The sequence below is a fragment of the Jaculus jaculus genome, chromosome 8 (genome assembly GCF_020740685.1).
Source record: "Jaculus jaculus isolate mJacJac1 chromosome 8, mJacJac1.mat.Y.cur, whole genome shotgun sequence".
NCBI classification, from domain to species: domain Eukaryota; kingdom Metazoa; phylum Chordata; class Mammalia; order Rodentia; family Dipodidae; genus Jaculus; species Jaculus jaculus.
Window position 1 is genome coordinate 1,200,906 of NC_059109.1, and position 27,220 is coordinate 1,228,125.

Here is a 27,220-nt window from a genome sequence, read left to right on the forward strand (position 1 = left end):
AATTTCATATAGCTCAGGCTGGCCTCAGACTCATTAGGTAGCAGAGGCTGGCTTTGAACTCCTGATCCTCCTTCCTGCCTCCACCTCCCAAATGCTGGCATATGTGTGAGCCACCATGACCAACTATAAATGCTACTTTTGGAAATTTTGTATATTTGTTCAAACTGGCAGAGGATCTAACATAATTCTGGGCAAAACACAAGGGCTTGATAAATAGTTTTGGCTTTTTTTTAATAGTTTTGGGTGATATCTACACAAGTGACTGATCATCAAACTCTATGCCAGGGTCTTTGAATGTATTAATTTCTTTGGTCTTCAGAGCTGTTTTGTTTTTTCAAGGTAAGGTCTCTAGCCCAGGCTGACCTGAAATTCACTATGTAATCTCAGGCTGGTCTCAAAATCACAGCGATCTTCTTGCCTCTGTCTCCTGAGTGCTGGGATTAAAGGCAAGCACCACCACGCTTGGCTAGGGCTTTTTTTATTTTAATGTTTTATTTATTTGAGAGAGAGACAGAGACAGACAGAGAGAGAGAGAGAGAGAGAGAAAGAATAGGCACACCAGGGCCTCTAGCCACTGCAAACAAACTCCAGATGCATGCCCCACCTTATGCATCAGGAATTTTACATGGATACTGGGGAATTTACTTGGGTCCTTAAGCATTGTAGACAAGCACCTTAACTGCTGAGCCATATCTCTAGCCCAAGAGGTTTTTAAAAATATATTTTATTTTTATTATTCATTTGAGAGAGGAAGAGAGAGAGGGGCAGACAGAGAGAATGGGCATACCAGGGCCTCCAGCTGCTGTAAACAAGCTCCAGATGCATACACCACCTTGTATATCTGGCTGATATGGGTCCTGGGGAGTCGAACCTGGGTCCTTTGGCTTTGCAGGCAAGTGCCTTAACTGCTAAGTCATCTCTCCAGCCCTAGCCTAAGAGCTTTTAATACTAGTATTCTATATACTGGTTTTACACTTTATTTTATTTTATTTTATTTTTGAGGTAGGATTTTACTCTAGGCCAGGCTGACCTGGAATTCACTATGTAGTCTCAGGGTGGCCTTGAACTCATGGTGATCCTCCTGCTTCTGTGTCCTAAGTGCTGGGATTAAAGACGTGTGTGACCACACCCTATACTTTATTTTATACTAGTATTTTAAAAATTTTTTGTTTTATGTTTATTTATTTATTTGAAAGTGACAGACAGAGAAAGAGGCAGAGAGAGAGAGAGAGAAAGAGAGAGAGAATGGGTGCGCCAGGGCCTCCAACCATTGCAAACGAACTCCAGATGTGTGCGCATCTGGCTAACGTGGGTCCTGGGGAATCCAGCCTTGAACCGGGGTCCTTAGGCTTCACAGGCAAATGCTTAACCACTAAGCCATCTCTCCAGCCCTATACTACTCTTTTATTCTAGTATTCTTTCCATTTTATAGATGGAGCAGCATGGGAAGAAGAGGCCTAATAAATAATTTGCTGAGAGTCTAAGAGCCATGAGGAGCTAGAGTAGAGACAGTAGCAATCAGGAATTACTCTGTAGCCATGGCTCAAATAGGTAAATGAGAGAATCCCCCTCTCCAGTAACTTGCTAGTTACCTGAATCCGTCTCCAGATGCTGTACCAAATTTTCTGAGGAAAGCAGAAACAGAAAAACCTGTGACTTATTTGCTCACAAGGGAAAGGTATTCTGACTGTGTGTAAGGACAGAAGCAGGCAAAGGCCTGGCTCTGGCTGGATCTGAAGGAAGAGAAGTGCACCTCACCTTCCTGACTTTCAGTCCAGCGCTCCCACCTCAGACAGAGGAGGCTTGTCACATGGGAAGGTTTGGAGAAGGAATGCTACTTACAGGGCTGTTTGTTTGTTTGAGACAGGGTCTCACTACATATAACCTAGACTAGCCTGGAATCTGCCATCCTCCTTCCTCAGTCTCCCCAGTGGTAGGATTACAGGCATGTGCCACCACACTGGTGTTTTGAGCCAAATTTTGGAGCTAAGGGAAAGATGGAAAGATGGAGACAAGCTAAAGACAAGGCAACTAATGAGTGGAGTGAGAAGTGAAGCCTCTTTACCTGAAAACGTCTTCATCATGTCTGGGAGGATGAGTATTTTTCGGTGAAGCTCAAGGATCTTCTTGGCTAGGTCAGAAGAAATGGCCTCTGGATTCACAAAAGTCTTCTCACACCTGCCGAACAGTTGTTAATGGGTTAGGTCTAAATTCCCAAAACAATGTTCAGGTGATACAAACCAAGTGAGATCACAGTCAGACTGAAGAGTGGTCCAGAGCAGGTGCTTGTGGTGAATGATTAGCTTCAGCACCACTGCTTTGCCCTTTCTCAAAATGTATAGTTACTGAAGCAATAGGCATTTCAGACCCGCAGGAAGCTAATTTCAACAACTTTGGGAATTGGAGGCTGGCTCATTAAAGAGAGTGTTTGGGTCTGTCCAGCTGAGAGGGGCAGAGAACATTACCCCTCTTAGCCTCTACAGGGCATATGGCATCAGTGGGAAACCAGCCTTACACTCATCTTTCTAATCTGTGTGCTAATTCTTATAAAAGGAAAGGAGCTAGGAGGAAGTGGGGGAAAAAAAAAGATGAAAGAAATTTCACAGGGGAAAAGATCCCGATTCTATCCCGGCTCAGTTCTCATTGCTTATTGGCTGTGTGGCCTTGCAAAAGTCTGTCATTACCTTGGGTCTCAGCTTCCTCTGCATGTTAGCCCCTATCCCTCCTCATGAGTGTGTAGGTGAATGTCTCAGCACACATGTGGAAGTCATAGGGACAACCTCAGGTGTCAGTCCTTCCTCCCACTGAGTTTGGACTTAAACAAAAAAATTATTTCTTTATTTTATTTTATCTTTGAGATAGAGATAGAGATAGAGATAGAGATAGAGATAGAGATAGAGATAGAGATAGAGAGAGAGAGAGAGAGAGAGAGAGAGAGAGGGAGGAAGAAAGAAATAAAGAAAAAGAATGAATTGGTGGCTAAGGCCTCAGCTACTGCAATTGAACTCCAGACACTTGGGCCACACCTAGTGGGAATGTGCGACCTTGTGCTTGCCTCACCTTTGTGCATCTGGCTAATGTGGCATCTGGAGAGTAGAACCTGGGTCCTTAGGCTTCATAGGCTAGCACCTTAAGCACTAAGCCATCTCTCCAGCCCTCACTTTTAGCGAGGGATCAAGTGGCCTGTGTATCTTATCAGAGTGTTTTCCTCGGTTCATGAGGAAGGTGGTTCTCAATATCTCCAGGATGCACATGAAGGTGGCAGACTGGACAGGGACCCTACCTGCTCTGGTAGACTCTGACATCCTACAAAAGAAAAACAAGAACATGCCTTTAGTTTCCCATGGGACCTTCACACCAGGGATTCTGTTAAAACAGCTGAAAACTCTCATTCCTTGAGCTCTAGATTTCCTTAATTACCCACATAGTAAACTGTTCTTTCCATCATATTTTCTGCTACTATGAACTCTGCAGCTGGTTCTTTTGTACTTGTTCCTCTGTCTCAGAATTATCCTCAGACAAGTTCTTCCTCTAACGACTAAGATATGGTGGAGAGCAAGGACCAGCCTGAGCTCCAGGTGGACCTGAGGAGGAACAGGGGCACGGAGAGTGCTGCAGGGCCATTGGTGGAACACTTCCTGTGTGCTCAAGTTAAGCATCACACATAGGTTAGTTTTCATATGGATGATCAGCACATGAAGGAGGTGCTATTATCATATCATCTCTATGGTTAGGGAGGTTAAAAGATTCCCTCAAGTGACACAATTGGAAGAGCCAATATACAAATCCAAGACTGTCTGACCCAAATGATCTTCATGTGACCATGATGTATGCCTTGGGCAAGTCTCCAGCCTTCTGGAGAGGAGGCAGACAACCACCCATCCCTTTCAACAGAGGTTGTCCCCACTTCCCTTTCCTCTCCAGCAGTCACCACAGCATAGCGCCCCTTTCCTGTGGTACCCTCTGCTCTCATACAGGGTAGTGGGGTGTTTCTCACTTGCACAAGCTCACTTCCCGGTCGCTGACACTTCTGCTTCAGCTCTTCCACCTGGGCTTCCACCTGAGCGACCTCTTTAGAGACCTTTGTGATGTACTCATCCCTCTCCTTCCAGATCTGCTGTTCCAGACCCCTCATCCTAGCCAGCAGGAGGCGCTGTTGGTCCCCTAGCTCCTGATACAGTCTTTCAAAAGCAGTTTCTACTTGTTGCTTCTTGTTTTCAATTAGAGCCTGTGAGGGATAGAAAGAAAAATGTACATGGTTATGGAGGGGCTCAAAGATGGTGTTCAGAATAATCTGCCAATTATTGGTTAAAATTTTCTTATGAGAGAGAGAGAGAGAGCAAGAGCGAGCAAGACAGAGAGAGAGAGGGAGGTTGGCGTGCTAGAACCTTAGCCACTGCAAGTGAACTCCAGATGCAAGTGTCACCTTGTATGCATGCATCACCCTGTGCATCTGGCTTACATGGGTTTTGAGGTGTTGAACATGGGTTCTTAGGCTTTGCAAGCAAGAGCCTTAACTGCTAAGACTTCTCTCGGCCAATTATTGATTTTTAAAATATTTTATTTATTTACAAGAGGGGGGGGGAGAGAATGGGTATGCCAGGGGTCTTGTCACTGCAAGGGAACTCCATATGCATGTGCCACTTTGTGCATCTGGATTTATGTTGGTACTAGGGAATCAAACTTGGATAGCAGCCTTTGAAAAGAAGTGCCTTTAACTGCTGAGTCATTTCTCCAACCTAGGTTGAACTTTTCAAAAATCCTTGCATATTTAATGATATTCTACCATGTTTTCTTTAGAGTTTGGTGGAGTGACTATTATTATCTATTATATATAACTAGTATATATTATGTTATTAGAAAATAAGGCAAAAGAACATTGTGATTAGAGTCCATTGCTAGTGGAAGAGTGTGAGATTGTTTTGGCCAGGGGTTCACAATCTGTGGAGCATGCTTTGATGGGAATTGGATGATGTCAGAGAGAGCTTTCTGTCCCGAGATTCCATCTCCTTGGTGGAAGTAGCAGAAATACCCGCTGTGGATTTCCCCCTTGATAACTGTACCATAAAGGAAGAGGCAGCTAGATAGAGCCACTCCATTACCCTGTCTTCAGGATTAGACTATGAGATTGAATCCTGGTGCTAATGAACACTGTCCCAGGCTTCCCAGCTGAAGATAGTGTTTCAGGTGGATATATTAGGCCAGAAGAGTGATGGACTCAGGGTCAAGAGACTCATGCTCTAACTAGGGCTTTACCATGTAGCCTTAGTAGCATCACTTTTCTAGACTTCAGTTTCCCCTTGTGTAAAAAATGAACACAAGCTGGGCGTGGTGGCGCACACCTTTAATCCCAGCACTCGGGAGGCAGAGGTAGGAGGATCGCTGAGAGTTCAAGACCACCCTGAGACTACATAGCTAATTCCAGGCTGGCCTGGACCAGAGTGAGATCCTAATCAAAGAAGAAAAAAAAAAAAAAGAACACAATAGGGTTAGTGGTTAAGGCGTTTTGCGTGTGAAACTTAAGGACCCATGTTCTATTCCCCAAGTACCCACATAAGCCAGATGCACAAGGGGGTGCATGCGTTTGGAGTTTGTTTGTAGTGGCTAGATGCCCTGGCATGTCCATTCTCCCTCTCTCTGTCCTCCCCCCTCACTTTCTCTAAATGGACAAAAAAAATTTTTTTTAAAAAGAACACAATATATCATGTAGTAGAAAGCTTCCAGCTCTGATGTCCTGCAATACCAGATGGCTTTGTGTAGACACAGGAAGGTGAATGAAGACAGTTAACCAGTTCTTTCCCAGCCTGGCAATAGATACAAATCAATAAGATCCCCCATTCTGCTAAGAAAATGCCCCAAAGAGGGGCTGGGCATGTAGCTCAGTGCGTGGATTGCTTTGCCTAGCATTCATGAAGCCTGGGCTTCATCCTTAGCACTACATATAGCAGGTGTGGTGGAGCATGCCTGTAAGCATAGGTAAGGTGGAAGCATCAGAAGTTCAAGGTTAACCTTGGCTGTGTAGTGATTTTGAGGCCAACCTGGGACACATGAGACCCATCTCAAAAGAAGGAAGGCAGGAAGAAGAGGGAAAGGGAAGGGGAAAGAAGGGAAGGGGAAGAGCAGAAAGAAAACACCGGAAGTAGAATGTGGCAGGGGCGTGGCCATACTAGGAGTCCTTGCAGCTTCTGGTCTTCTCTGCACTTTATGTTTTCAATCTTGTCCCTCTTCACCCTCAGAACTTCCAACTGACTCCTGAGATGATCCTGTGGGAGAATGGGCAGAGAAAGGTGGCTCAGTTAATAATCCAACTCACAGATATTGCCTGCAGTGGTTCTGGGCACGCCACTGAGGTTGAGAAATTTGAAGATGACAAAGGATCAGTCCCTGGCCCTAATAGTCACCATCCAGAACAGGAGTCTGACATGGGAGCAGTGAGGAGAGGGTAGTCATGCTTAGGTAGCTGTGCAGGGCTTTAGATAGAAGGCTTTAGAAAGCAATTTCCCTCCATGTTCCCTTCACCAGCACCCGTAAAGGACCCAGCCCAGGTGAAGCAGCTTGTCTGCCTCTTACCCGGTAGGGCCGGATGGCCTCGTCCAGGAAGCCCATGGAGTGAGTCCGGTGGGCAGGGCCCGCCCTGCAGAACACACAAAGGAACTCCGCGTCAGTCTTACAGAAGAAGTAGATCTTCTCGCTGTGTTTCTGGCAGTAGGTCTCCCTGAGGGGACCCAGAGGCGTGGGGACCACTGAGGCCTCTGTGTTCTCTTCCTCCTCCTCCTGGCAGAGCAGCATCCTGCCCAAGGGTCTGGTCCCCATCTAGGCGCGCTGGGGAGCAGAACCCGCAAGGCCGCACAGTCACTGCATCATGGCTCTAAGGTTTAGACTTCCTGGCGGGCTGAATTGCCTTTCCCTGAAATTGAGTCACTTTTAAAGCCTTCACAGTCGCCTAGGCTGAGAGGAAGGCCGGCATGTCAACTCAGGGGAGCCACCTGGCCCTGCCTCTTGCACTGCCCAGAACCCTGCGCCACCACCCAGCCTCTGAGCAGGTCCAAATTCCAGGGCATCTTGAATAACTTAGCATTTCCCAGAGACATCCAAGTGATCTCACTTCTCCGCCTCTATCGCCTGGACCTGGGGTGGGGAGCAGCAGCACCATGAGGTCACTGGGAGACGGTTTCCTGGAACCCTTCACCCAAAGTAGGGTGGGGAAGGGCCTTTTCCTGTCAGGCTGAGCACGAGGGAGCCATAAACCTCTGGCTGCGAGGTTGCTGCCGAGTGGATCAATGCCCGCCCGCCCGAGGCAGTGAGAAGACTGCAGACCGCGGAGCTGCAGGTCCTGCCGCCTGCTTTTCTCAGCTGCCGCCCGCCCGTGCTGATCTTCCCTGCACTCCCAGCCCGTTATGCTTCATGCCACCATCTCCCAGAACTTCGACATTTCAATTTTAGTTCGTTTACTTTATCTTATTTTTATATTTTTTTAGGCAGGGTCTCACTGTAGCTCACTGTAGACTTGAACTCACTCTGTAGCCCAGGTTAGATTTGAATTTACAACAATCTTATGTCAGTTCTTATTTCTGGGATTATGGGCATGAGCCACCATGACCAGTTCTCCATTAATATTTTAATTGAAGCAATCATAATGCAAATGTTAATAAATTTTAGAAAACTAAATTAGTGAAATATATTCAGCCACATTTACCTATGGTTTACTTTTTTATTTTTTTGAATTATGAGAGATTATTTTAAGAGATAATAGAAACAGAGAGGCTCCGAAACTGAGGGTGGTATCCACCCCTCTCCCCCAGCTGGGAGGGGGTCCCAGAAGGAAAATCTGGGGACTCTACATGGCAACTTGGATCTGGTCCTTTCATAAATGAGCCATCCAATTAGGATGAGCCTCATTACTAAATTTAAATGTATAAAATTTTAAATGTATAAAGGGCATGATGGGTTTACTATTTTCCTGTTATTATATCTAAGCATGAAGGAGATGCAAACTGAAAGGCTGGGACAGTAAGATTTCTGGCTTCAAGTCCTGTGCTCTTACAATAGCCAGGCCAAGATAAAGACCATTTACAGGGGCAAGAGGTCCTGGTATGCCCACTCTCACTATCTATTTCTATCAGAAATAAATAAATTATGTATGTATAATATATCTGGACATATTATATTACATATGTGATATATTAAAATGTATTAAATAATATATTTAATATATTAAGATATATTAAATAAATAATATTTTTAAAAGACCAAGCAGCCAGTGTTCCTACCACTTGTTTTCCACTCCTTTTTCCCTCAAACTGTTTGTGTGTACTCTCCCCTTCCTGCCCTACCTGTACCCTATTCCCCAAAGCATACCCTAAGAACAACTGTCTCTTCCAAGAGCAGCCCTCCCACCATGCCTGGTAAAAGACCTTGCCTACTAAAGACAATAAAATGTAAAATATTAATAGTATTTTAAGCTAATGTGGTAGTTGAATGTATGTCCTCCAATAGACTCAGGTGTTTTATTAAAGCTTATAACTTGGGTTTCCAGCCACTGGGCTGGAAGAGGTGTCATTGTGGGCAAATTTTGGGGTCTAGCCTTAAGGTGTTATTAGAGGCAGATCTGATTTCCAGCCTGAAGGTATGCAGAGCAGTTTAAGCTCTGTCTGGGCTCCTGCTGTTTGTTGCCAATTTTGGTGTGTGCTGGCTGGTGGTGGGTTCTCTCTACTTGAATCTGTGAAAGGGGCCAGTGTCTTCTGCCATTATGGAACTTTCCCTGGGTCTGTAATTCTGAAATAAATCCTGTTCCTCTCATAACCAGTGTCTGTTTGGAAGTTCATCCCAGCAACATAGAGCTGGCTACAGTAGCTGATTACATGCTGAAACCATGATAGCTTGGAAGCACTGGGCTAACTTAAATATATGTTAAAATAATTTTATTTATTTATTTTTACTCTTTTTACATTTACCTCAACCTTTTATTCTTTTTTAAAAAATATTTTATTTATTTGGGAGAAACAGGGAGAGGGAGAGGGGGAGAGAGAGAGGAGAAAGAGAATGGGCACGCCAGGGCCTCCAGCCACTGCTAACGAACTCTAGACTCATGTGCCACCTTGTACATCTGGCTTATGTGGATCCTGGGGAATTGAACCAAGGTCCTTGGGCTTTGCAGGAAAATGCCTTAATTGCTAAGCTATCTCTCCAGCTCTCAACCTTTTATTCTGAAGAAGCATTCAAATTTACAGATAAGTTGAAAGAATATTGACATGAATACCTGTTAACTTATAACTGTTCTCCAGTTGTCACTATTTGGTCACATGCTCCCTCCTCATAAATACTGCAGCATTTACCTCCTTAGAACAAGGAAACTCTACACATGACCACACTTCATTAAGACACTTAATATCAATATGTTATCTAATATACTATCCATACTTAAAATACTGAATAATCCCAACAATATCTTTTCATAATGCCTTTTCCATCATCAGAATCTAACTTATATATGGCCACTATAAAATTTTACATTGCATATATGACTTGCATATTCCTTTCTTCTCTTCTTTCTTTCTCTATTGTAGACAAGATCTCATATAGCCAAGGGTGGCTTCCAGGCTGCTATATAGCCAAGGCAAGCCTTGAACTGCTGATTCTCCTGCCTGTGCCTCCTCAGTGCTGGAATTACAGGTGTGTCCACTAGCTTTGTATTGTGCTTCTGTTGGACAGCATTTTGAAAGGTGCAAAACACTAACTGCAGATCATAATCACTGTCCTTTTGTTCATGAACTTTGGACTAAGCCTCAGTTTCTAGACTTGCAAAATGGAGATCCAAATGGCAGGACTTGATAGAGAAGGAACAAGATCATGTGTCTAAAGTGCTCTCTCTCTGTGGGAGGTGCAGTGGTGGTAAGGAAATGCTGGTTGTGACTGTTATTTCTTTCTCCTCCCCCATGCAGGCTATGTTCCAGCCTCTTTTGAAGCCCACGACAGCTCGGTAGGTACATCGCTAGTGAAACTGCTTATGCCATGCACACCCGAGCATAAGGGCCTTATCTGAGTCCCCACACTCCCCTGTCCACTGACTGGCAGGCCCTGGGCTGGCTGATACTCCAATCTCCCTGGAGACATGTGGCTGCCCTGCAGGGAGGTTGGGGTGGCAGTGGCCCTTTGAGCCAGCCTCCCTCCTGACCCCCACAGAAGAGATCTCTTTCAACAGTGGACAGCTGAGATACCCACACTCCTCTTAAAGTGAGGGGCTCTGGGAGGATAGAGAGGGACAGTGAGCCCCAGTTCAGGGGCACTGGACCAGAAAGCAACTGCAGCCACGTCTGGACGATGTGAGTCCCTCCGCTTCTCCCCCTCAGCTACTTCTCTGTCTCTGCTGTTGGCAAGAGTGTGTCTATTCCTGAGTGAGCAGAGGGAGACCCTGGTGCCAGCGATGCAAGAGGGTGACTTGTCCAAGTGTGTGTGTCTATGTTGGTGGGCATATGTGGGTGTGTGTGTCCTTCCAAGCACAGACGACCTTGAGGAGGCCTCAGGCCCATCAGCACCAGCATGGCCTCGGCTACCTCTGTGACCAGCCTGGCAGATGAGGTCAACTGCCCCATCTGCCAAGGCACCCTGAGGGAACCGGTCACCATCGACTGTGGCCACAACTTCTGCCGCTGTTGCCTCACTCGCTACTGTGAGATCCCGGGCCAAGAAGAACCCGAAGAGTCCCTCACCTGCCCGCTCTGCAAAGAGCCCTTCCGCCCAGGGAGCTTCCGACCCAACTGGCAGCTGGCCAACGTGGTGGAGAACATCGAACGCCTTCAGCTGGCCTCCCTGAGGGGCCTGGGGGAGGAGGACGCCTGCCCCGAGCACGGAGAGAAAGTCTACTTCTTCTGTGAGGAAGACGAGGTGCAGTTGTGCGTGGTGTGCCGCGAGGCTGGGGCGCACGGGGCCCACACCGTGCGCTTCCTGGAGGATGCAGCGGGTCCCTACAGGGTAGGCGAGGATGCTGGGTTCTCCAGGGCTGGGGGTGAGGGCGCTGGAATTGGACTTAGAGACGTAGAGCTGAGCTGGGATTGGGGATGGGTATGTGCAGCCTGACTCCAAATTCTTTCATGCTGTATGATCATCTAGGCCATAGTTCCAGACACAAAAAAAATCACAGGTTTATGACTGACAGTGAGTTCTGTGTTATACTTGTGGACTACAGATAGTAGAAAGAAAAGAAAAAGGACTATCACAACCAAATGCTAATTAATGGAGACATCCGTACATATAGACATGCGTGTCCTAATATAAAATACAAAAGCAAAATAAAAAAAAATACTTGATGCTTGAAGCAGGCTGTTCATAGAAATTGTACCGCATGAATAAACAAAGGCTAAGCCAGAATTGTATATAACCTGATGCTCTACTTCAGTAAAATACACTCAGATACAAAAAAAAAAAAAAAAAAAAAACTCTCGAGGCCTTGACCAGAAACCAGAAAAATAAAAATAAAAATACAAAAGCAACAAAAACCAGCACACACTCGTTTAATGGAAGATAATATATTTACCAACCTGTGTATACATAAACTAATTTATTTACAAAAGAAACATTCAGTTACATATTCAAACTCGCTATGTAGCTAGCAATGACTTTGAGCTTCTGATCTTCCTGCCTCCACCTCCCCAGTGCTAGAACTACCCATAGATGCCAACATACTTGGCTTACAGGGTGCTGGGCGTTGAAACCAGAGACTGCTGCATGCTAGACAAGCCTCTCTACCAGCTATGCTACGTCCCCAGCCCTTCTATATGTATTTTGAACACACTTATGTGGACATTTATGTGTGTGTCAGTTTCTAACTCTATTCTAAAGCAAACAATTCCCCCCCCCGCCCAAGGTAGAATCTCACTCCAGCCCAGGTTGACCTGGAATTCACTCTGTAGCTCCAGACTGGCCTCAAACTCATGGTAATCCTCTTATCACAGCCTCCCAAGTGCGGGATTAAAGGTGTGCACCACCACCCTGGCCAGAGCAAACTTTTTTTTGGGGGGTGGGGGTGGTTTGAGGTAGGGTCTTACTCTAGCCCAGGCTAACCTGGAATTCACTTTGTAGTCTCAGGGTGGCCTTGAATTTATGTCGATCTTCCTACCTCTATCTCCCGAGTGCTGGGATTAAAGATGTGAGCCACTGCACCTGGCTAGAGTAAACAATTTTTAAAAACAAATTTTCATGGGGAGGGGAGAAGGAAGGTATTACCATGGGATAGTGTTTACAATCATGGAAATTGTTAATAAGAAAATCATAAAATTTTAAAAATTATTAGCCAGTTAAAAAAAACAAATTTTCAGTTACTTTCATATCCGATGTTCTTCTATCTTCTGGAATCATATGTAGATAACTGTTTCTTATAAAAAGAGCCAGCTGAATGTGGTGGTGCAGGCCTTTAATCACTTAGGAGGCAGAGGTAGGAGGATTGCCATGAGTTTGAGGTCACCCTGAAATTGAATAGTTCTGGGTCAGCTTGGGCCAGAGTGAGACCCTACCTCGAAAAACAAGCAAAAAAAGAGCCATGTTTCCTTTGGACAAAATAATTTTAGTAAAGGGCATATCAACCTCAGATTCTAGCTACCACTTGCTAGATGCAAAAGAATATAGAATATTTAACCTGAAGAAAGGCTCAAGGAAGAAACAGTCAGGCAGTGCCTTTTAATACATGCACACAGAAAGGGGAAAGTATTGATCAAAACTCTTGAGCACAAACAAGAACAAGACTAAAGGCCAGGCGTGGTGGAATTTGTCTGCAACCATAATACTTGGCAGCCTGAGGCAGGAAGATCTTAAATTGGAGGTCAGCCTGGGCTATAAGAGACCCTGTTAAAAACAAACAAACAAACAAAACAGCAACAACAACAACAAACAAATGAGCTGAGTGCGGTAATCCCAGCACTCGGGAGGCAGAGGTAGGAGGATCACCATGAGTTCAAGGCCACCCTGAGACTATGTAGTGAATTCTAGGTCAGCCTGGGCTAGAGTGAGATTCTACCTCGAAAAACCAGAACAAAAAAATTAATTAAAAAAAATGAACAATCAAACAAACTCCAAAGGTTTGTCAAGGTGCTGAGGCCCAAGCTCCATTCCTGGGGCATTGTACCCCATAGGCAGGAAGAGGTGACACTCCTTTATAGTCACTTTCTCCATCTTATAATTTTATGCTTCTTCCCCCAGGAACAAATACAGAAGTGTCTTACGTGTTTAAGGAAAGAGAGAGAGGAAATTCAAGAAATCCAGTCAAGAGAAAACAAAAGGATACAAGTACTCTTGGTAGGTGTTCACTCTCCCCAGGACTTGTTCCTTCCTCTAGGTCCACAGTCTCCCCTAAACTGATGCCACACAGCAGACAGGGCCTTGATGGATTATGAGTTTGAATCCTGACTGGCACTAGCTGCAACTTTAAGTACCTCTCTAGATTCAGATTACTCATCTGTGAAATGGAGATTAAAACTCACCACTTCCTCATTGAATTACTGAAGGATTCAGTGAGGCCTTGTCTGTAAAGCAGTTCAGTGCTATGCACACAATATTCATGTCCTGCAAGGCAGGAGGCTAGGTGACCCTGACACTTCCTCTGAGTCACAGTGATGGTGTGGAGGCAATGCTGGGCTGTGTAGCTCCCAGAAATGGGATGGCAGGTGGAAAAGACACCATGCTACAGGCTCCAAATCTGGTCTGGGTGGGGGTGGGGGAGTCAGTTTTGTTTTCCCACCAAATATTGGAGCACATGAATCTGAGCCAAGAGAGAAATGGGGACAAGTAGGAAAAAGAAAGAGGGTCAGGAGGCAGATCAGCAAGAGATGATTCTGGGGGAGATGAGGCAGGAAGAGTAGAAGGAGGGAAGAAGAGGTGTTGGTGAATGAGGATGAGGGAGGGCAGCAGGAAGAGGTGATTCTGATAGAGGAGGAGACGAGAAAGAAGAGATGTCCATGAAGGAGGGGAGGGGAAGAGGAGGAGAGGACAGGAATTTGGTGAAGGAGTGGGAGGAGGAGGGTATTCTGACGGTGAAGGACAAGAATATCCTCTTTGGCTGTCATCCTGCCTCTTCAGACTCAGGTGGCTACCAAGAGACAGCAGGTGATTTCCCAGTTTGCACATCTGAGCCAATTCCTAGCAGAACAGCAGAGTGTCCTCTTAGCACAACTGGAGAGGCTAGATGGGGACATCCTGAAGCAACAGGAAGAGTTCGAGTCCCTGGTCACTGGGGAGATCTGCCGGTTTAGCACCCTGATTGAGGAGCTGGAAGAGAAGAACGAGAGGCCAGCAAGGGAGCTCCTGACGGTGAGGCTAACCGCCCTTCTGGGCTCTCTGTGATCACTGTCTAAGCCATGCCTTCTTAACTCACACATCTCTGCACTCCAGACACCAGAGGTCAGAATTCTAGTCTATGCTTCCCTAAGAGTTTCCTGCTCTCTGGTCTTGGTCCCTCCATCCCATCATCTAAGCACTATGGGAAAAATCCATCACTTACCCTTTCACTGCTTTCTGTGAGGACCCAATGGTAAGTGGGGTAGAAGCAGCACTTAGAAAGGTACCAAACCCTTTGTAAATCAATTGCAGGTGCTGCTTCCAAACTATTCTTTTTTTTTAAGCCCAGGCTGACCTTGAACTCATGGCGATCCTCCTTCCTCTGCCTCCCAAGTTCTAGGATTAAAGGTGTGCACCACCACTCCCAGCTTGGTTGGTTGTTTTTTGAGGCAGGATCTCATTCTATCCTAGGCTGACCTTGAATTCATGTCAATCCTCCTGCCAGAGCCTCCCTAGTGTTGGTAGTAAAGGCATGAGCCATCACACCTGGCTTCCAAGCTAGTCATTATAACCAGAATGGCCATCTACTAGCCAGGAAATTTTTCCTCATCCACTTTACTTCCTTAAGCTGGAAGAAATATCAAAGTCCTAAAACATGATTTCAAGGGATGTGAAGGAGACCTTGATATGTAGGATTTTCTTGCCTTTGCCTCTAACAGGAACAGATTATATCACATCTGGGATATATAGCAAAGGACTTGGGCTGTCATCCCTAAAGCCTAGCAAACCTCAACACTCTGTGACTCCATGACTATTTGGTTCCTTTTCTGCTCAGGGCAAGGATTATGGTATTTTGTCTTTGTGGTCATGAGAAAAGTAGGAGTTCAGGAAAACTGCAAGTTGAATCCTTTCTGTTTTTCTCTCCCCTCCCCAGGATATCAGAAGCACTTTAATACGGTAAGGAATGCAACAACTGTTTTTCTTTGCCACGTAGATATACACACATGTACCACCTGCCTAGTTATTGCCATACATATATACCACGTTCTTATATTAAGGACATGCAAATACATGTTAAGTCTCCACAAATTCAACTGTGTTCTCCTACAGATGTATGTTGTTGTGTGGCAGTGGGGACTATCCTAGAGGAAGGAGACCTTTCGATGGGAAGTGGCCACCAAGGCTTTGTTAGAAGAAGATGATGGCCTTAGTAATTAAAAAATAATAATTTCAGGCTGGAGAGATGGCTTAGCAATTAAGGCACTTGCCTGAAAAGCCAAAGGACCCCGGTTCAATTCTCCAGGACCCACATAAGCAAGATGCACATGGTAGCACATGCATCTGGAGTTTGTAGAGGCTAGAGGTCCTGGCATGCTCCATTCTCACTCTCTTTTCCTCTCCTCTTCTGTCCTCTCCTCTCTTGCTCTGTCTCAAATGAATAAATAAGAATTTAAAAAGTAATAATTTCCAGGGATGGGAAGATGACCAGCAAATTGCAAGCATGAGGAACTGAGTTTGATCTCCAGTACCTACATAATCTTCCAGGCGTGGTGGTGTGTACCTGTGATCCCAGTGCTGGGGAGGTGGACACAGGCAGACCCCTTGGGCTTTCTGGCCAGCTGGTGTAGCCTAATTGATGAATTCCGTGTCTCAAAGGAGGTGGATGGCTTTCTGAGGAACAATATCTGAGGTTGTCCTCTGGCCTCCATAAGATACACACACAACACAAGCATACCCACACATATATGTATGCCCACTTACATATACACACATGCACACACACCACACACACACAAGTAAAAGAAAGAGAAGAATAATTTCCATACCCTGCCATATCTGTGCTCCTAGATGTGAAACTAGGAAGTGCCGGAAACCAGAGGCCGTGTCCCCTGAGCTGGGCCAGAGGATCCGGGACTTTCCCCAGCAGGCCCTCCCACTGCAGCAGGAGATGAAGATATTTCTGGGTAAGAGGACCCCAGGTCTCCACCAAGTATAAGTGTGTGCACACCTTGTACTTAGAAATGGCTTCCATGCCGGGCGTTGGTGGCACATGCCTTTACTCCCGGCACTCAGGAGGCAGAGGTAGGAGGATCACCTTGAGTTTGAAGCCACCCTGAGACTATATAATGAATTCTAGGTCAGCCTGAGCTACAGTGAAACACTATCTTGAAAAAAAAAAAAAAGGGCTTCCTTGCCAGTGTGGTAGCACACAACTTTAACCCCAGAACTTGGGAGGCAAAGGTAGGAGGATCTCCATGAGTTTGAGGCAAGCCTGAGGCTACATAGTGAATTCCAGGTCAGCCTGGGCAAGATCCTACCTTGAAAAATAAAAAGTTAAAGAGAGAGAGAAAGAGAGAGAGAGAGAGAGAGAGCAATGGCCTCCTTGCTCCACTACCGAATGACTATGAATTTTGGCAAGGCTTAATCCCTTCAAGACCTTGACTTTCTTTTTTTTTAATTTTTAAATTTTTATTAACATTTTCCATGATTATAAAAAAAATATCCCATGGTAATTCCCTCCCTCCCCACCCCCACACTTTCCTCTTTGAAATTACATTCTCCATCATATTACCTCCCCATTACAATCATTGTACTTACATATATACAATATCAACCTATTAGACCTTGACTTTCTTATCTGCCAATATTTGTAAAATCTGCCTTTCAGGATGATGTGGTGGCCAAGAGTGATAATCAAGGTGGACATTTCTGAGGGGAAAAATCAACCTATTTAAAGGACAATTAAACAAATCTATCTCATCAGTAGGCATGACATAATAGAAAAGAAAGTGATAAACATCTATTATTCTGTGTCATTGAAAATCCACAGCAATGGGCTGGAATGTTGCTCAGTCATTAAGGCACTTGCCTGCAAACCCCAAGTACCCTGGTTCAGTTCTCCAGTACCCACATAAAGCCAGATGTACAAAGTAACACATGCATCTGGAGTTCATTTGCAGTGGCTAAAGGTCCTGGCACACTCATTTTTTTTTTCTCTCTCTCTATCTACATCTCTCTCTCAAATAAATAAATAAAATATTTTAAAAAAATTTGTTTATTTTTATTTATTTATTTGAGAATGACAGACAGAGAGGAGGAGGAGAAGAGAGGAGAGAGAGAATGGGCACGCCAGGGCTTCCAGCCACTGCAGACGAACTCCAGACATGTGCTCCCCCTTGTGCATCTGGCTAACATGGGTCCTGGGGAATTGAGATTCGAACTGGGGTTCTTAGGCTTCACAGGCAAGTGCTTAACTGCTAAGCCATCTCTCCAGCCCCACAATATTTTAAAATATTCCACAGCAAGGCTGGGCATGATGGCATATGCCTTTAATCCCAGCACTTGGGAGGCTGAGGTAGGAGGGTCACTGTAAGTTCGAGGCCAACATGAGACTACATAGTGAATTCCAGGTCAGTCTGGGCTACAGTGAGACTCTACCTTGAAGAAACAGAAACAGAAATCCACAGCAGGCTGGAGAGATGGCTTAGCGATTAAGGCATTTGCCTGCAAAGCCAAAGGACCTCTGTTTGATTCCTGAGGACCCACATAAGCAGATGCACAAGGTGGGACATGCATCTGGAGTTCATTTGCAGTGGCTGGAGGCCTTGGTGCACCCATTCACTCTTTCTCTCTCTCTCTCTGTCTGCCTCTTTTTCTCTCAAATAAATAAATAAATAAAAATAAAATACTTAAAAAAAAATCCACAGCAACATTTGTAATACACAATGTGTTTTCCATAATGAACATTGCTCATTATAGCTAATGACAGTATTTGACTTAGTCCTGTAGAAGCTGACTCATTCCTTCCCCTCTTTCACTTTCCTTCTGTTATTCTTGCAGTACTAAGAGTTGGACCCAGGACCTTGTGTAGACTGAGACAAGTGTTCTCATACTGATCTATATTGCTAGCCTATTTTTTTAAAGTTCCTTCTGTTAGTCAGGCTGGTAGAGCTGAGTCAACTTTATGGAGACCATATCGCACCCCCTTTTCCCAGAAAAGGGAGTGGTGAAGGGAAATAGAAAAGTTTGACATGAGAACTGTTGTCGCTTATCCACTGTGACATCATAAACAATGCTGTGTATTTCTAAATGTCCCACCCACAAAGGCATTCCCCTAGGATAACCTTTCCCAGAAGTCCACTTCCTACAAGTCCTTTCCAGGACCTGGTAAGGAAGGAAACTTTTAAAAAAAATATTATTTATTTATTCATTCATTTATTTGAGAGAGCAAGAGGCAGACAGGAAGAGAGACAGAGAGAATGGGCATGCCAGGGCCTCCAGCCACTGCAAGTGAACTCCAGATTCATGCACCCCCTTGTGCACCTGACTTATGTAGGCAGGAAAATATTTTAAGAATATATTTTATTCAAATTTTGGTTCTTGTTTTGAAAACAATATATTATTAATTTATTTATTTGCAAACATAGAGATAGAAAGAGAGAGAAAGAGTGCGATTATGGGTATACCAGGGTCTCTAAACACTGCAAATGAACTCTAGATGCATGTGCTACCTTGTGCATCTGCTTATGTGAGTACTGGGGAATCAAACCCGGGTTGTTAGGCTTTATAGGCAAGTGCCTTAGCTTCTTGAGCCATCTCTCCAGCCTGGGAAGGAAATTTTTCACTAATAAAAAACTGACTTCTCAGGGCTGGAGACATGACTTAGCAGTTAAGGTACTTGCCTGCAAAGCCTAAGGACCCAGGTTCAGCTCCCCAGAACCCACATAAGTCAGATGCACAAAGTGATGCATGTGCACGAGGTTGCACATGTGCACAAGATGGAACATGTGTCTGGAGCTTGACTGCCGTGTTTAGAGGCCCTGGCACACCAATTCTCTCTCTCTCCCTCACAAACAAAAGCTTAAAAACCTGACTTCTGCTGGATGTGGTGGTACATGCCTTTAATCTCAACACTCAAGAGACAGAGGTAGGAGGATCACAGAGTTCAAGCCAGCCTGGGACTACAGAGAAAGTTACAGGTCTGCTTAGGCTAGTGTGAGACCCTACTTCTAAAAATATTTTTTAAAAACCTGACTTCTGATTAGCCCAAAAATTATGTCCACTGGGCATGGTGGCTCACACCTTTAAGCCTAGTACTTAGGAGGCAGAGGTAGGAAGATCACTGTGAGCCTGTGCCCAGCCAGAGATGAGACTACGTAGTGAATTCCAGTCATCCTGGGCCACAGGAGACCCAACCTCAAAAAAAAAAAAAAAAAAAAAAAAGTTTCTTCCAGGCTAGAGGGATGGCTTAGTGGTTAAGCACTTGCCTGCAAAGCCAAAGGACTAAGATTCAGTTCTCCAGGACCCACGTAAGCCAGATGCACAAGGTGGTGCATGCTTTTGGAGTTTGTTTGCAGTGGCTAAAGGCCCTGGCATGCCCATTCTCTCTCTCTCAAATAAAATAAAAAAAATAAAACAGTTTTAAAAAGTTTCTTTCAAGAAGATCAATAAATTAGTGGACCCACTAATTTATTCATCACACATGTTTCTTTTAAAAATATTTTTATGGATTTGTATTTCTTTTTTTGGTGTTTTGAGATAGGGTCTCAGTCTAGTTCAGGCTGACCTGGAATTCATTATGTAGTATCAGGGTGGCCTTGAACTCACTGTGATCCTCCTACATCTGCCTTTCGAGTGCTGGGATTAAAGGCATGTGCCACCATGCCCAGTTTATTTGTATTTCTTTTAAAAGACATTTTTATGTATTTGTGAACAGAGAGCGAGAGCAAGAGAGAGAAAAAACAGGCATGCTAAAGCCTTTTGCTGTTGCAAATGAACTTGAATCATGCACCACATTGAGTATCTGGCTTTATGTGGGTACTGGGAAATTGAATCTGGGCCAGCAGGCTTTGCCAGCAAGTTCCTTTAACCACTGAGCAATCTCCTCAGCAATAAACACGTTTCTTGAGTATTTCCCTTGTGCTATAAACAGAGGTGAGTAAGGCAGACATAGTTCTATGCTCAGATCTAGGGTGACAAGTGTCTCACTGCATTTTGGCCAGAAGCACCAGCACCCACTTGGGAGTTAGTGAACAATGTAGAGTGTGGCCTTGCCCCAGAGTACCTATTCAAATACATTTTGAATACAGGTAGGTGCATGTTAGCAAGTGCTCCAGTAGGTTTGGATGCAAGTGTAAGTTTAGAACCACTGGTCTAGAGCATTTTAGCTTCCATTTTCCCCTTTGCTTCTTCTGTCTTCTGGGCCTCAGTTTCCTCATCATTGGGTTTCTGTGTTTTAAGACTAATGAAATTTTATTTTGTCATTTCCTCCTTATAGAAAAACTCTGCTTTGAGTTGGACTATGAGCCAGGTAAGCAGGCTGCAAGAGGATATGGAAGAGTAAAGAGGCCCTGAAAAGGAGAAACAATGCATTGGAGTTCTGTATTGGGTATTATAATAGTCATATAGACATTCACAAACATGTCATACATATGTGATGAATGTTATATATACACACAAATACATATACAGGCATCTTTCCATATCCATGGGTTCCACATCCAACCTGATAGAAAATATTCAGAAAAAATTGCTTCTCTACTCCAAATGGCCAGATTTTCCCCCTTTCATTATTCCCTAAATAATGTAGTGCAACAACTATTTACATAGTGATTACATTTGATTATGTAGCATAAATTATAGTAACAATTTGAGGAATCTAAAAGGGTATGCATATGTAGAATATATATATGTGTATATATACATACACACACATGTATATGTATGTATGTATATATTACACCATTTTACATAAAGTACTTGGGCTTCTTGTGGATTTTGGTATACAAGGGGGTCTTGGACCTAATCCTTCATGGATACCGAGGGATCTGAGGGATGCCTGTGTAAGGCCTAGAGGAGAGTATGAAGAGAGGACAGGCACATGCACATACTCATTCCTGATAGAGCTGACCTCCATATCTGCACATGTTGAGGACAGATGATTGGAGGAATGGGATAAGGTCTGTTCAGGAAGCCCTTCTAGGTGAAAGAAACTTTGGTCTTGGTTTAGAGTCAATTTCTCAGAAAGGTCAGGAACCTCTGCTTCTTTCCAGATGTCGTTTCATAGATTACAAAAAGAGGGCAGCCTGGGCAAGGGACAGGAATGAATAAAAGGAACCTCTTCAATACCACTAGTTCCCTGTCTGCCAGCCAAAGACCCCAAGGAATCATGGGATTATTGGAAGGGATTCCCTAACCATTGGATTTATAGATTTTCTCAGTTTAAGGATCCTAAAAGTATGAGTTAAGTGTAGGGGTCTGTAGAAGTTTGGGTTTTAAAAAGCAGTACTCAGACTCTGACAGTTTAGAATTAAAAAGAGAGTAAAAAGAAAAAAAACAACAACAAGGTGATTTAGAGTCAGAAAGAAGGAAAGGCTGTGCAAGTGAGTCACTGTGTCATGGGGGAAGCAGATGAAGAACTACAAAGTTGAGAGTAAGAAAAGGTATGCTTCTGTTTATGAGATAAACAAGCAAACTGGTGGTGGGGGTCTCTGCATGAGGGACTGTGTGGGAGGGCATGCTACATATGAGGAGGCCGTGCGGGAGCTGTAGGTGAGGGTGTGTTTGAGGGAAGGCATATGCGAGGACACTGTGTGTAAGGGCATGATGTATGTGGGGTAGCTGCATGTGAGAGAGGCTGTGTACGAGGCAGCCATGTGTAGGGGAGGCTGTTTGCAAGGAGGCTATGTAAGGAGGTGGCGTGTGAGGAGTGGTTTGTGAGAGTTGCTGTGTGAGATGGGGATGTGTGAGGGAGGCTATGTGTGCAGGAAGGAAGGGTATGGGTGAGAGGATTTTGCATGTGAGAAAGGCTTGTGTCGGGAGGACTGTCTACGAAAGGAAGCTATGTAGGAGGTGCTAGTGCGTATGAGAAGGCTAGGCTGCATGTGAGGGTGAGTGTGTGAAGAGGCAGTGTGTGAAAGTGGCTATGTGTGAGGGTTCCTGTGTGTGAGGAGGTAGTGTGTGCAGAGGCTGGTGGGGGAGTGAATGAGGGGGACGCTGTGTATGAAGTGGTCTTCATGTGAGGGAGACCATGTATGAGAGTCTGCACGTGAAGCGGCTGTGTACGAGAGTGCTTGTGTGTGTGAGGGCTGTGTGAGAGTGTCTGCATGTGAGAAGGCCTTGTGTGAGGAAAGACTGCATATGAGGGAGCTGTTTGCAAGAGTGGCTGTGTGTGATGGTGCTCGTACGTGAGGGAGGTAGTGTCTGAAGAAGGCTTGTTTGGAAGGTTGACTGTATGGCAGACGATAGTGTGAGGATGCTTGTGAGGAAGCTCCGAGTGAGGTACCCCCATATGGGGAGACTGTGTGAGGGGATGCTCGTTGAGAATGGGCTATCTGTGACAGTGCCAATGTATACGGAGACTGAGTGAGAAGGCTGTGTGTCACGGTGGCTGTCTGTATATGAGGTTCACATGTATGAAGGGTGCTTTGTGTAAGGAGGCTGTATTGAGAGTGGGTGTGTGTGTGGAGAGGCAAAGTTTGAGGGAGGTATGTATGAGGAGGCTTGTGAAGAGGGCTGTGTGGGAGGGTATTATGTATGAGGCTGACCATGTGTGAAGAGACTGCTGTGAGAGGAGACTGTGGAGGTAGGTATGTGTTAGAGTAAGCGTGTGTGAAAGTGGTTGTATGAGGAGGCTAGTGTGAGGGTTTCTGGGGGGGGCATGTGACGGTGGCCACGTGTGAGGGATGTAGTATGTGGGGGAGGGTGTGTGAGAGAAGGCGATGTGTGGGGTGAGACTGTAAAGAGGCTGTGTGGGAGGTGGTGTGTACGAGGGCAGCTGTGTGAGGAGGTAACGTGTGAAGGTGGATATGTCTATAGAGGCCGTGTGTGCTAGTGCCCATTTGTGGGACTGCCTTGTGTGAAGATGCCCGTGCGTGAGGGCAGCCGTATGTATGGAAGGCATTGTGTGAAGAAGGCTGGCTGTGAGGTTGTGTGAGGCAGGCCAGCGTGTGGGTATCTGTATGTGAGGGAAGCTGAGTGGGAACAGACTGTGTGATAAGATGCCTATATGTTATGGGAGCCCATATTTGTGGATACATTATGTAAACAAGACTGTGTTTGGACAGTGATTATGCATGGGGAGGCAGGGTGTGGAGGGTGTAGTACGTGAGGGAGATGTGTGAGAGAAGGCTACGTGTGAGGGATTCTGTTTGTGAGGATGTCTATGAGTGAGGAGAGGCTGTGTGTGAACAAGCTGTGTTTGAGGGGTTTACTACATGAAGATGCCTGTGTGTGAGGACACCATGTGTGAAGGGAGACTGTGTGTGAGCAGGGTATGTATGGGGATATATTGTGTGAAGGGAGGCTGTGTGTGAGCAGGGGTATGTATGGGGATATATTGTGTGAAGGGAGGCTGTGTGTGAGGGAAGTTGTGTGAAGGGGCTGGCTGTTTGTAAAACTGACTGTGTATGAGGGAGTCCATGTGTTTCACCAAAAGGAGGCCCAATTGTTTATCGTGAGCTGTACAGGTTTCCAGAGGATGGCAGGGACCAAATAAAGACAGAGCATGCTCAAGCCTGGATTTTCTGGCTTTAACATGTGCATAAGTCCTAGGGCATCCTGTCGGGATGCATATTCAGAGTCAGCTCCTTGATAATTCCCATGCTGGTGCTAACAGAACTGCTTTAATACTAGCAGGTGGGTACAGAGGAGAATTTTTAGTCCATTCTGGAAAGTCATAGAACATCTGCTGACATCTTTGTCTCTAATTTTTCCCACAGCTTCTATCTTTCTAGATCCCCAGACTTCCCACCCCAAGCTCCTCCTCTCCGAGGACCACAAACAGGCTCGGTTCTCCTACAAATGGCAGAATTCACCAGATACCCCCCAGCGTTTTGACCGGATCACATGTGTCCTGGCTCAAAGTGGATTCACAGGGGGAAGACACACATGGGTGGTGAATGTAGACTTAGCCCATGGGGGCAGCTGCACCTTGGGTGTGGTGAGGGAGGATGTGCGGCGGAAGGGGGAATTGAGATTACGGCCAGAGGAGGGAATCTGGGTGGTGAGGCTGGCTTGGGGCTTTGTCTCAGCTCTGGGCTCCTTTCCTACACGACTGGTCCTGGAAAAGCAGCCCCGGAAGGTGCGAGTGTCTCTCGACTATGAGGTGGGTTGGGTGACCTTTTCCAATGCTGTCACCCAGGAACATATCTATACCTTCACTGCCTCCTTCACTGAAAAAGTCTTTCCTTTGTTTGGGCTCTGGGGACGAGGATCTAGTTTCTCCTTGAGCCACTGAAAAGGTGCGATTTCCCTCCTGTAAGTACAAGACTATATCAAATTCCCTGTGGATGATTCCTGGCTGAGTCACCAGCCCTAGAACTGTCTTTTTTAGACAGTGTGGTAGCATAGTCGATAAGAGACAAGGTGGTGTGACTTTCAAACTATTCATTGCTCATTGTCCACCTGATACTCAAGGTATCTGGGGAGTTAGCTACTTACTGCTGGCTCTCCTCTACAGGGTCCCCAGCGACAGACTGAGTTTGGGGCTGGAAGACCTAGATTCCAGAAGAAGCAATGTAACCAACCAATTGCAATATTTCAAACAAGTTTTCTTTCAAAAATATTAGTTAATTTGGTTTTTTTTTTTTTTTTTTTTCTGAGATAGGGTCTCACTCTAGCTCAGGCTGACCTGGAATTCACTATATAGTCCCAGGGTGGCTTCAAACTCATGGTGATCCTCCTACATCTGCCTCATGAGTGCTGGGATTAAAGGTGTGTACCACCACATCTGGATAATTTAGTCATATTTTTAAGAAATATTTTTGTATGTTAGCTGACTCAAGAATGTGGTAGCTGTTAGTGTTTTGAAAACAAACAAACAAACAAACATGTGTCTGAAGGAGCTCTGGGATGATACTGTACATAAAGAGGAAATCTTCGCATCGTGTGTCAGTTGCTGTGATCAGGACCTGCCTGGGCATTACCGATGCTCAGAGGAAAGCATGCAATTTTGTGTATAGAAACAGTGTAAGTCCAAGATGGATTCCTAAATGATACCTGTGAGGAGAGAGGAAAAAAGGGGAAAAAATACCTCAGGAAGTGGAAAAAAAGAACTGGGCCATTTGCCTTTGACCCTCTCAAGCACTGGGTCACTGTCATGTCCTCATGAGCACCACCGTCATCCAAGCCCACTCACTGCTCTCCTTTCTGGTGGCGTCAGTTTGGGTGATTCCTCCTACCTCTGCTCCAGAGTGCTGGGATTAAAGGAGTGCACCATCACACCTGGCTGTCTAAATTTACCTCTTTAAAAATAATTTTCACTTTATTTCTTTGCAAGAGAGAGGGAGAGCATAGGTGTTGCAGGGCCTCTTGCAATTATAAGCAAACTCCACAGGCATATGTGACTTTGTGCATCTGGATTTTTGTGGGTACTAGGGAGTTGAACCCCAGGCCAGCAGGTTTTGCAAAGAAGTGCCTTTAACCACTGAGCAATCTCCCCAGACCCAATTAATATATTAACTTTAGGGCTGGAGTGATGGCTTAGCAGTTAAGGTGCTTGCCTACAAAGCCGAAGAACCTGAGTTTGATTCCCCAGTACCCACAATAAAGCCGGATGCACAAGGTGGTGCATATGTCTGGAGTTCACTTGCAGTGGCTAGAGACCCTCGCATACCCATTCTCTCTCTCTGCTCCTTTTTTTCTCTCTCTTAAATAAACAAGTAACTAAAATATTAAAAAATAAACAAATGGTTGGATGTGGTGGTGCATGCCTTTAAGCCCAGCAATTGGGAGGCAGAGGTAGGAGGATCACCTTGTGTTCAAGGCTACCCTGAGACTACAAAGTGAATTCCAGGTTGGCCTGGCTAGGGAGAGACCCTATTTTGAAAAAAACAAAACAACAACAACAAAATGAACTTAAACTTTTAAAAATGTATTTGCATGTGTGTGTGTACAGAACTCTTATAAAAATGAACATCAGACATTTGTGCCACTGTTTTTTTTTCTCAATTTTTATTAACATTTTCCATGATTATAAAAAGTATCCCATGGCTATACCCCCCTTCACTTTCCCCTTTGCAATTCCATTCTCCATCATATCCCCTCCCCATCTCAATCAGTCTCTCTTTTATTTTGATGTCATGATCTTTTCCTCCTCTTATGATGGTCTTGTGTAGGTAGTATCAGGCACTATGAGGTCATGGATATCCAGGCCATTGTATGTCTGGAGGGAGCACAGTGTAAGGAGCCCTACCCTTCCTTTGGCTCTTACATTCTTTCAGCCTCCTCTTCCGCATTAGACCCTGAGCCTTGGAAGGTGTGATCAAGCTGTTACTCAGTACTCCAGTCACTTCTTTCCAGCACTATGATACCTTCTGAGTCATCCCAAAGTCACTGCCATCTGAAAAGAGAAGATTCTCTACCCAAAGTGAGAGTAGCGTTAATATAAAGGTATAAATGTTAAGAGAAGTGCTTACTGGGCAGTTTGATAAGCATACTATATACATTTTTCCAGATATCAGCAGATGTTACACCTCTAGGGCTCATGACTACCCCTGTTTTAAGTTTTCAGTATCAGGGATATGTTCCCCTCCATGGAGTGGGCCTCCAGTCCAATTGGAGGGCAGTTGGTTTCCACTATGACAGACATGCCACTATTGCACCTGTTTGCTCATTTGGTCTGGCTGGCCAATTATAAGGCTTGCAGCGTCCACTGTTGAGTATCTTCGCTGGTGGTATCTCTTTCTCCCATTGAACTACATGCAGAATGACTTCTTCCAGCTTTCTGTCAGCTGGTCTACATAGAGGAGGTTATCAGCTCAGTTCCAGCAGGATTTCTCAGTGGCTTTGCAGCCCAAGTATGTGAAGTCTTCAGCAATAGGGTCTTACCATCTATTCCTGGTGGGAAACCAAGGGCCTTGGCAATGGCCTATAATGTTTTGGGGGCATCAGGAACCTCCCTGGCCAACAACTCTCTGGAGGTATCCCATCCCTGGCACTGAAAATGTTCTAACAA

At 45.1% G+C, this 27,220-nt stretch overlaps 2 protein-coding genes across 2 annotated transcripts; one reads left to right on the forward strand and one right to left on the reverse strand.

Annotated features, from left to right (window-relative positions):
* Positions 1-1,584: 1,584 nt before the first annotated feature.
* Trim15 (tripartite motif containing 15) lies at positions 1,585-6,813 on the reverse strand. The gene is made up of 6 exons (XM_004671914.2): positions 6,571-6,813; positions 6,168-6,263; positions 3,998-4,228; positions 3,284-3,306; positions 2,066-2,178; positions 1,585-1,625 (listed from the first exon to the last, which is right to left on the reverse strand). The coding sequence occupies exons 1-6, from the start codon at positions 6,811-6,813 to the stop codon at positions 1,585-1,587; spliced, it is 747 nt and encodes a 248-aa protein (XP_004671971.2).
* Positions 6,814-10,539: 3,726 nt separating this feature from the next.
* Trim10 (tripartite motif containing 10) lies at positions 10,540-24,502 on the forward strand. The gene is made up of 7 exons (XM_004671918.3): positions 10,540-10,971; positions 13,192-13,287; positions 14,068-14,298; positions 15,200-15,222; positions 16,114-16,229; positions 20,543-20,575; positions 23,985-24,502. The coding sequence occupies exons 1-7, from the start codon at positions 10,540-10,542 to the stop codon at positions 24,500-24,502; spliced, it is 1,449 nt and encodes a 482-aa protein (XP_004671975.3).
* Positions 24,503-27,220: the final 2,718 nt, after the last annotated feature.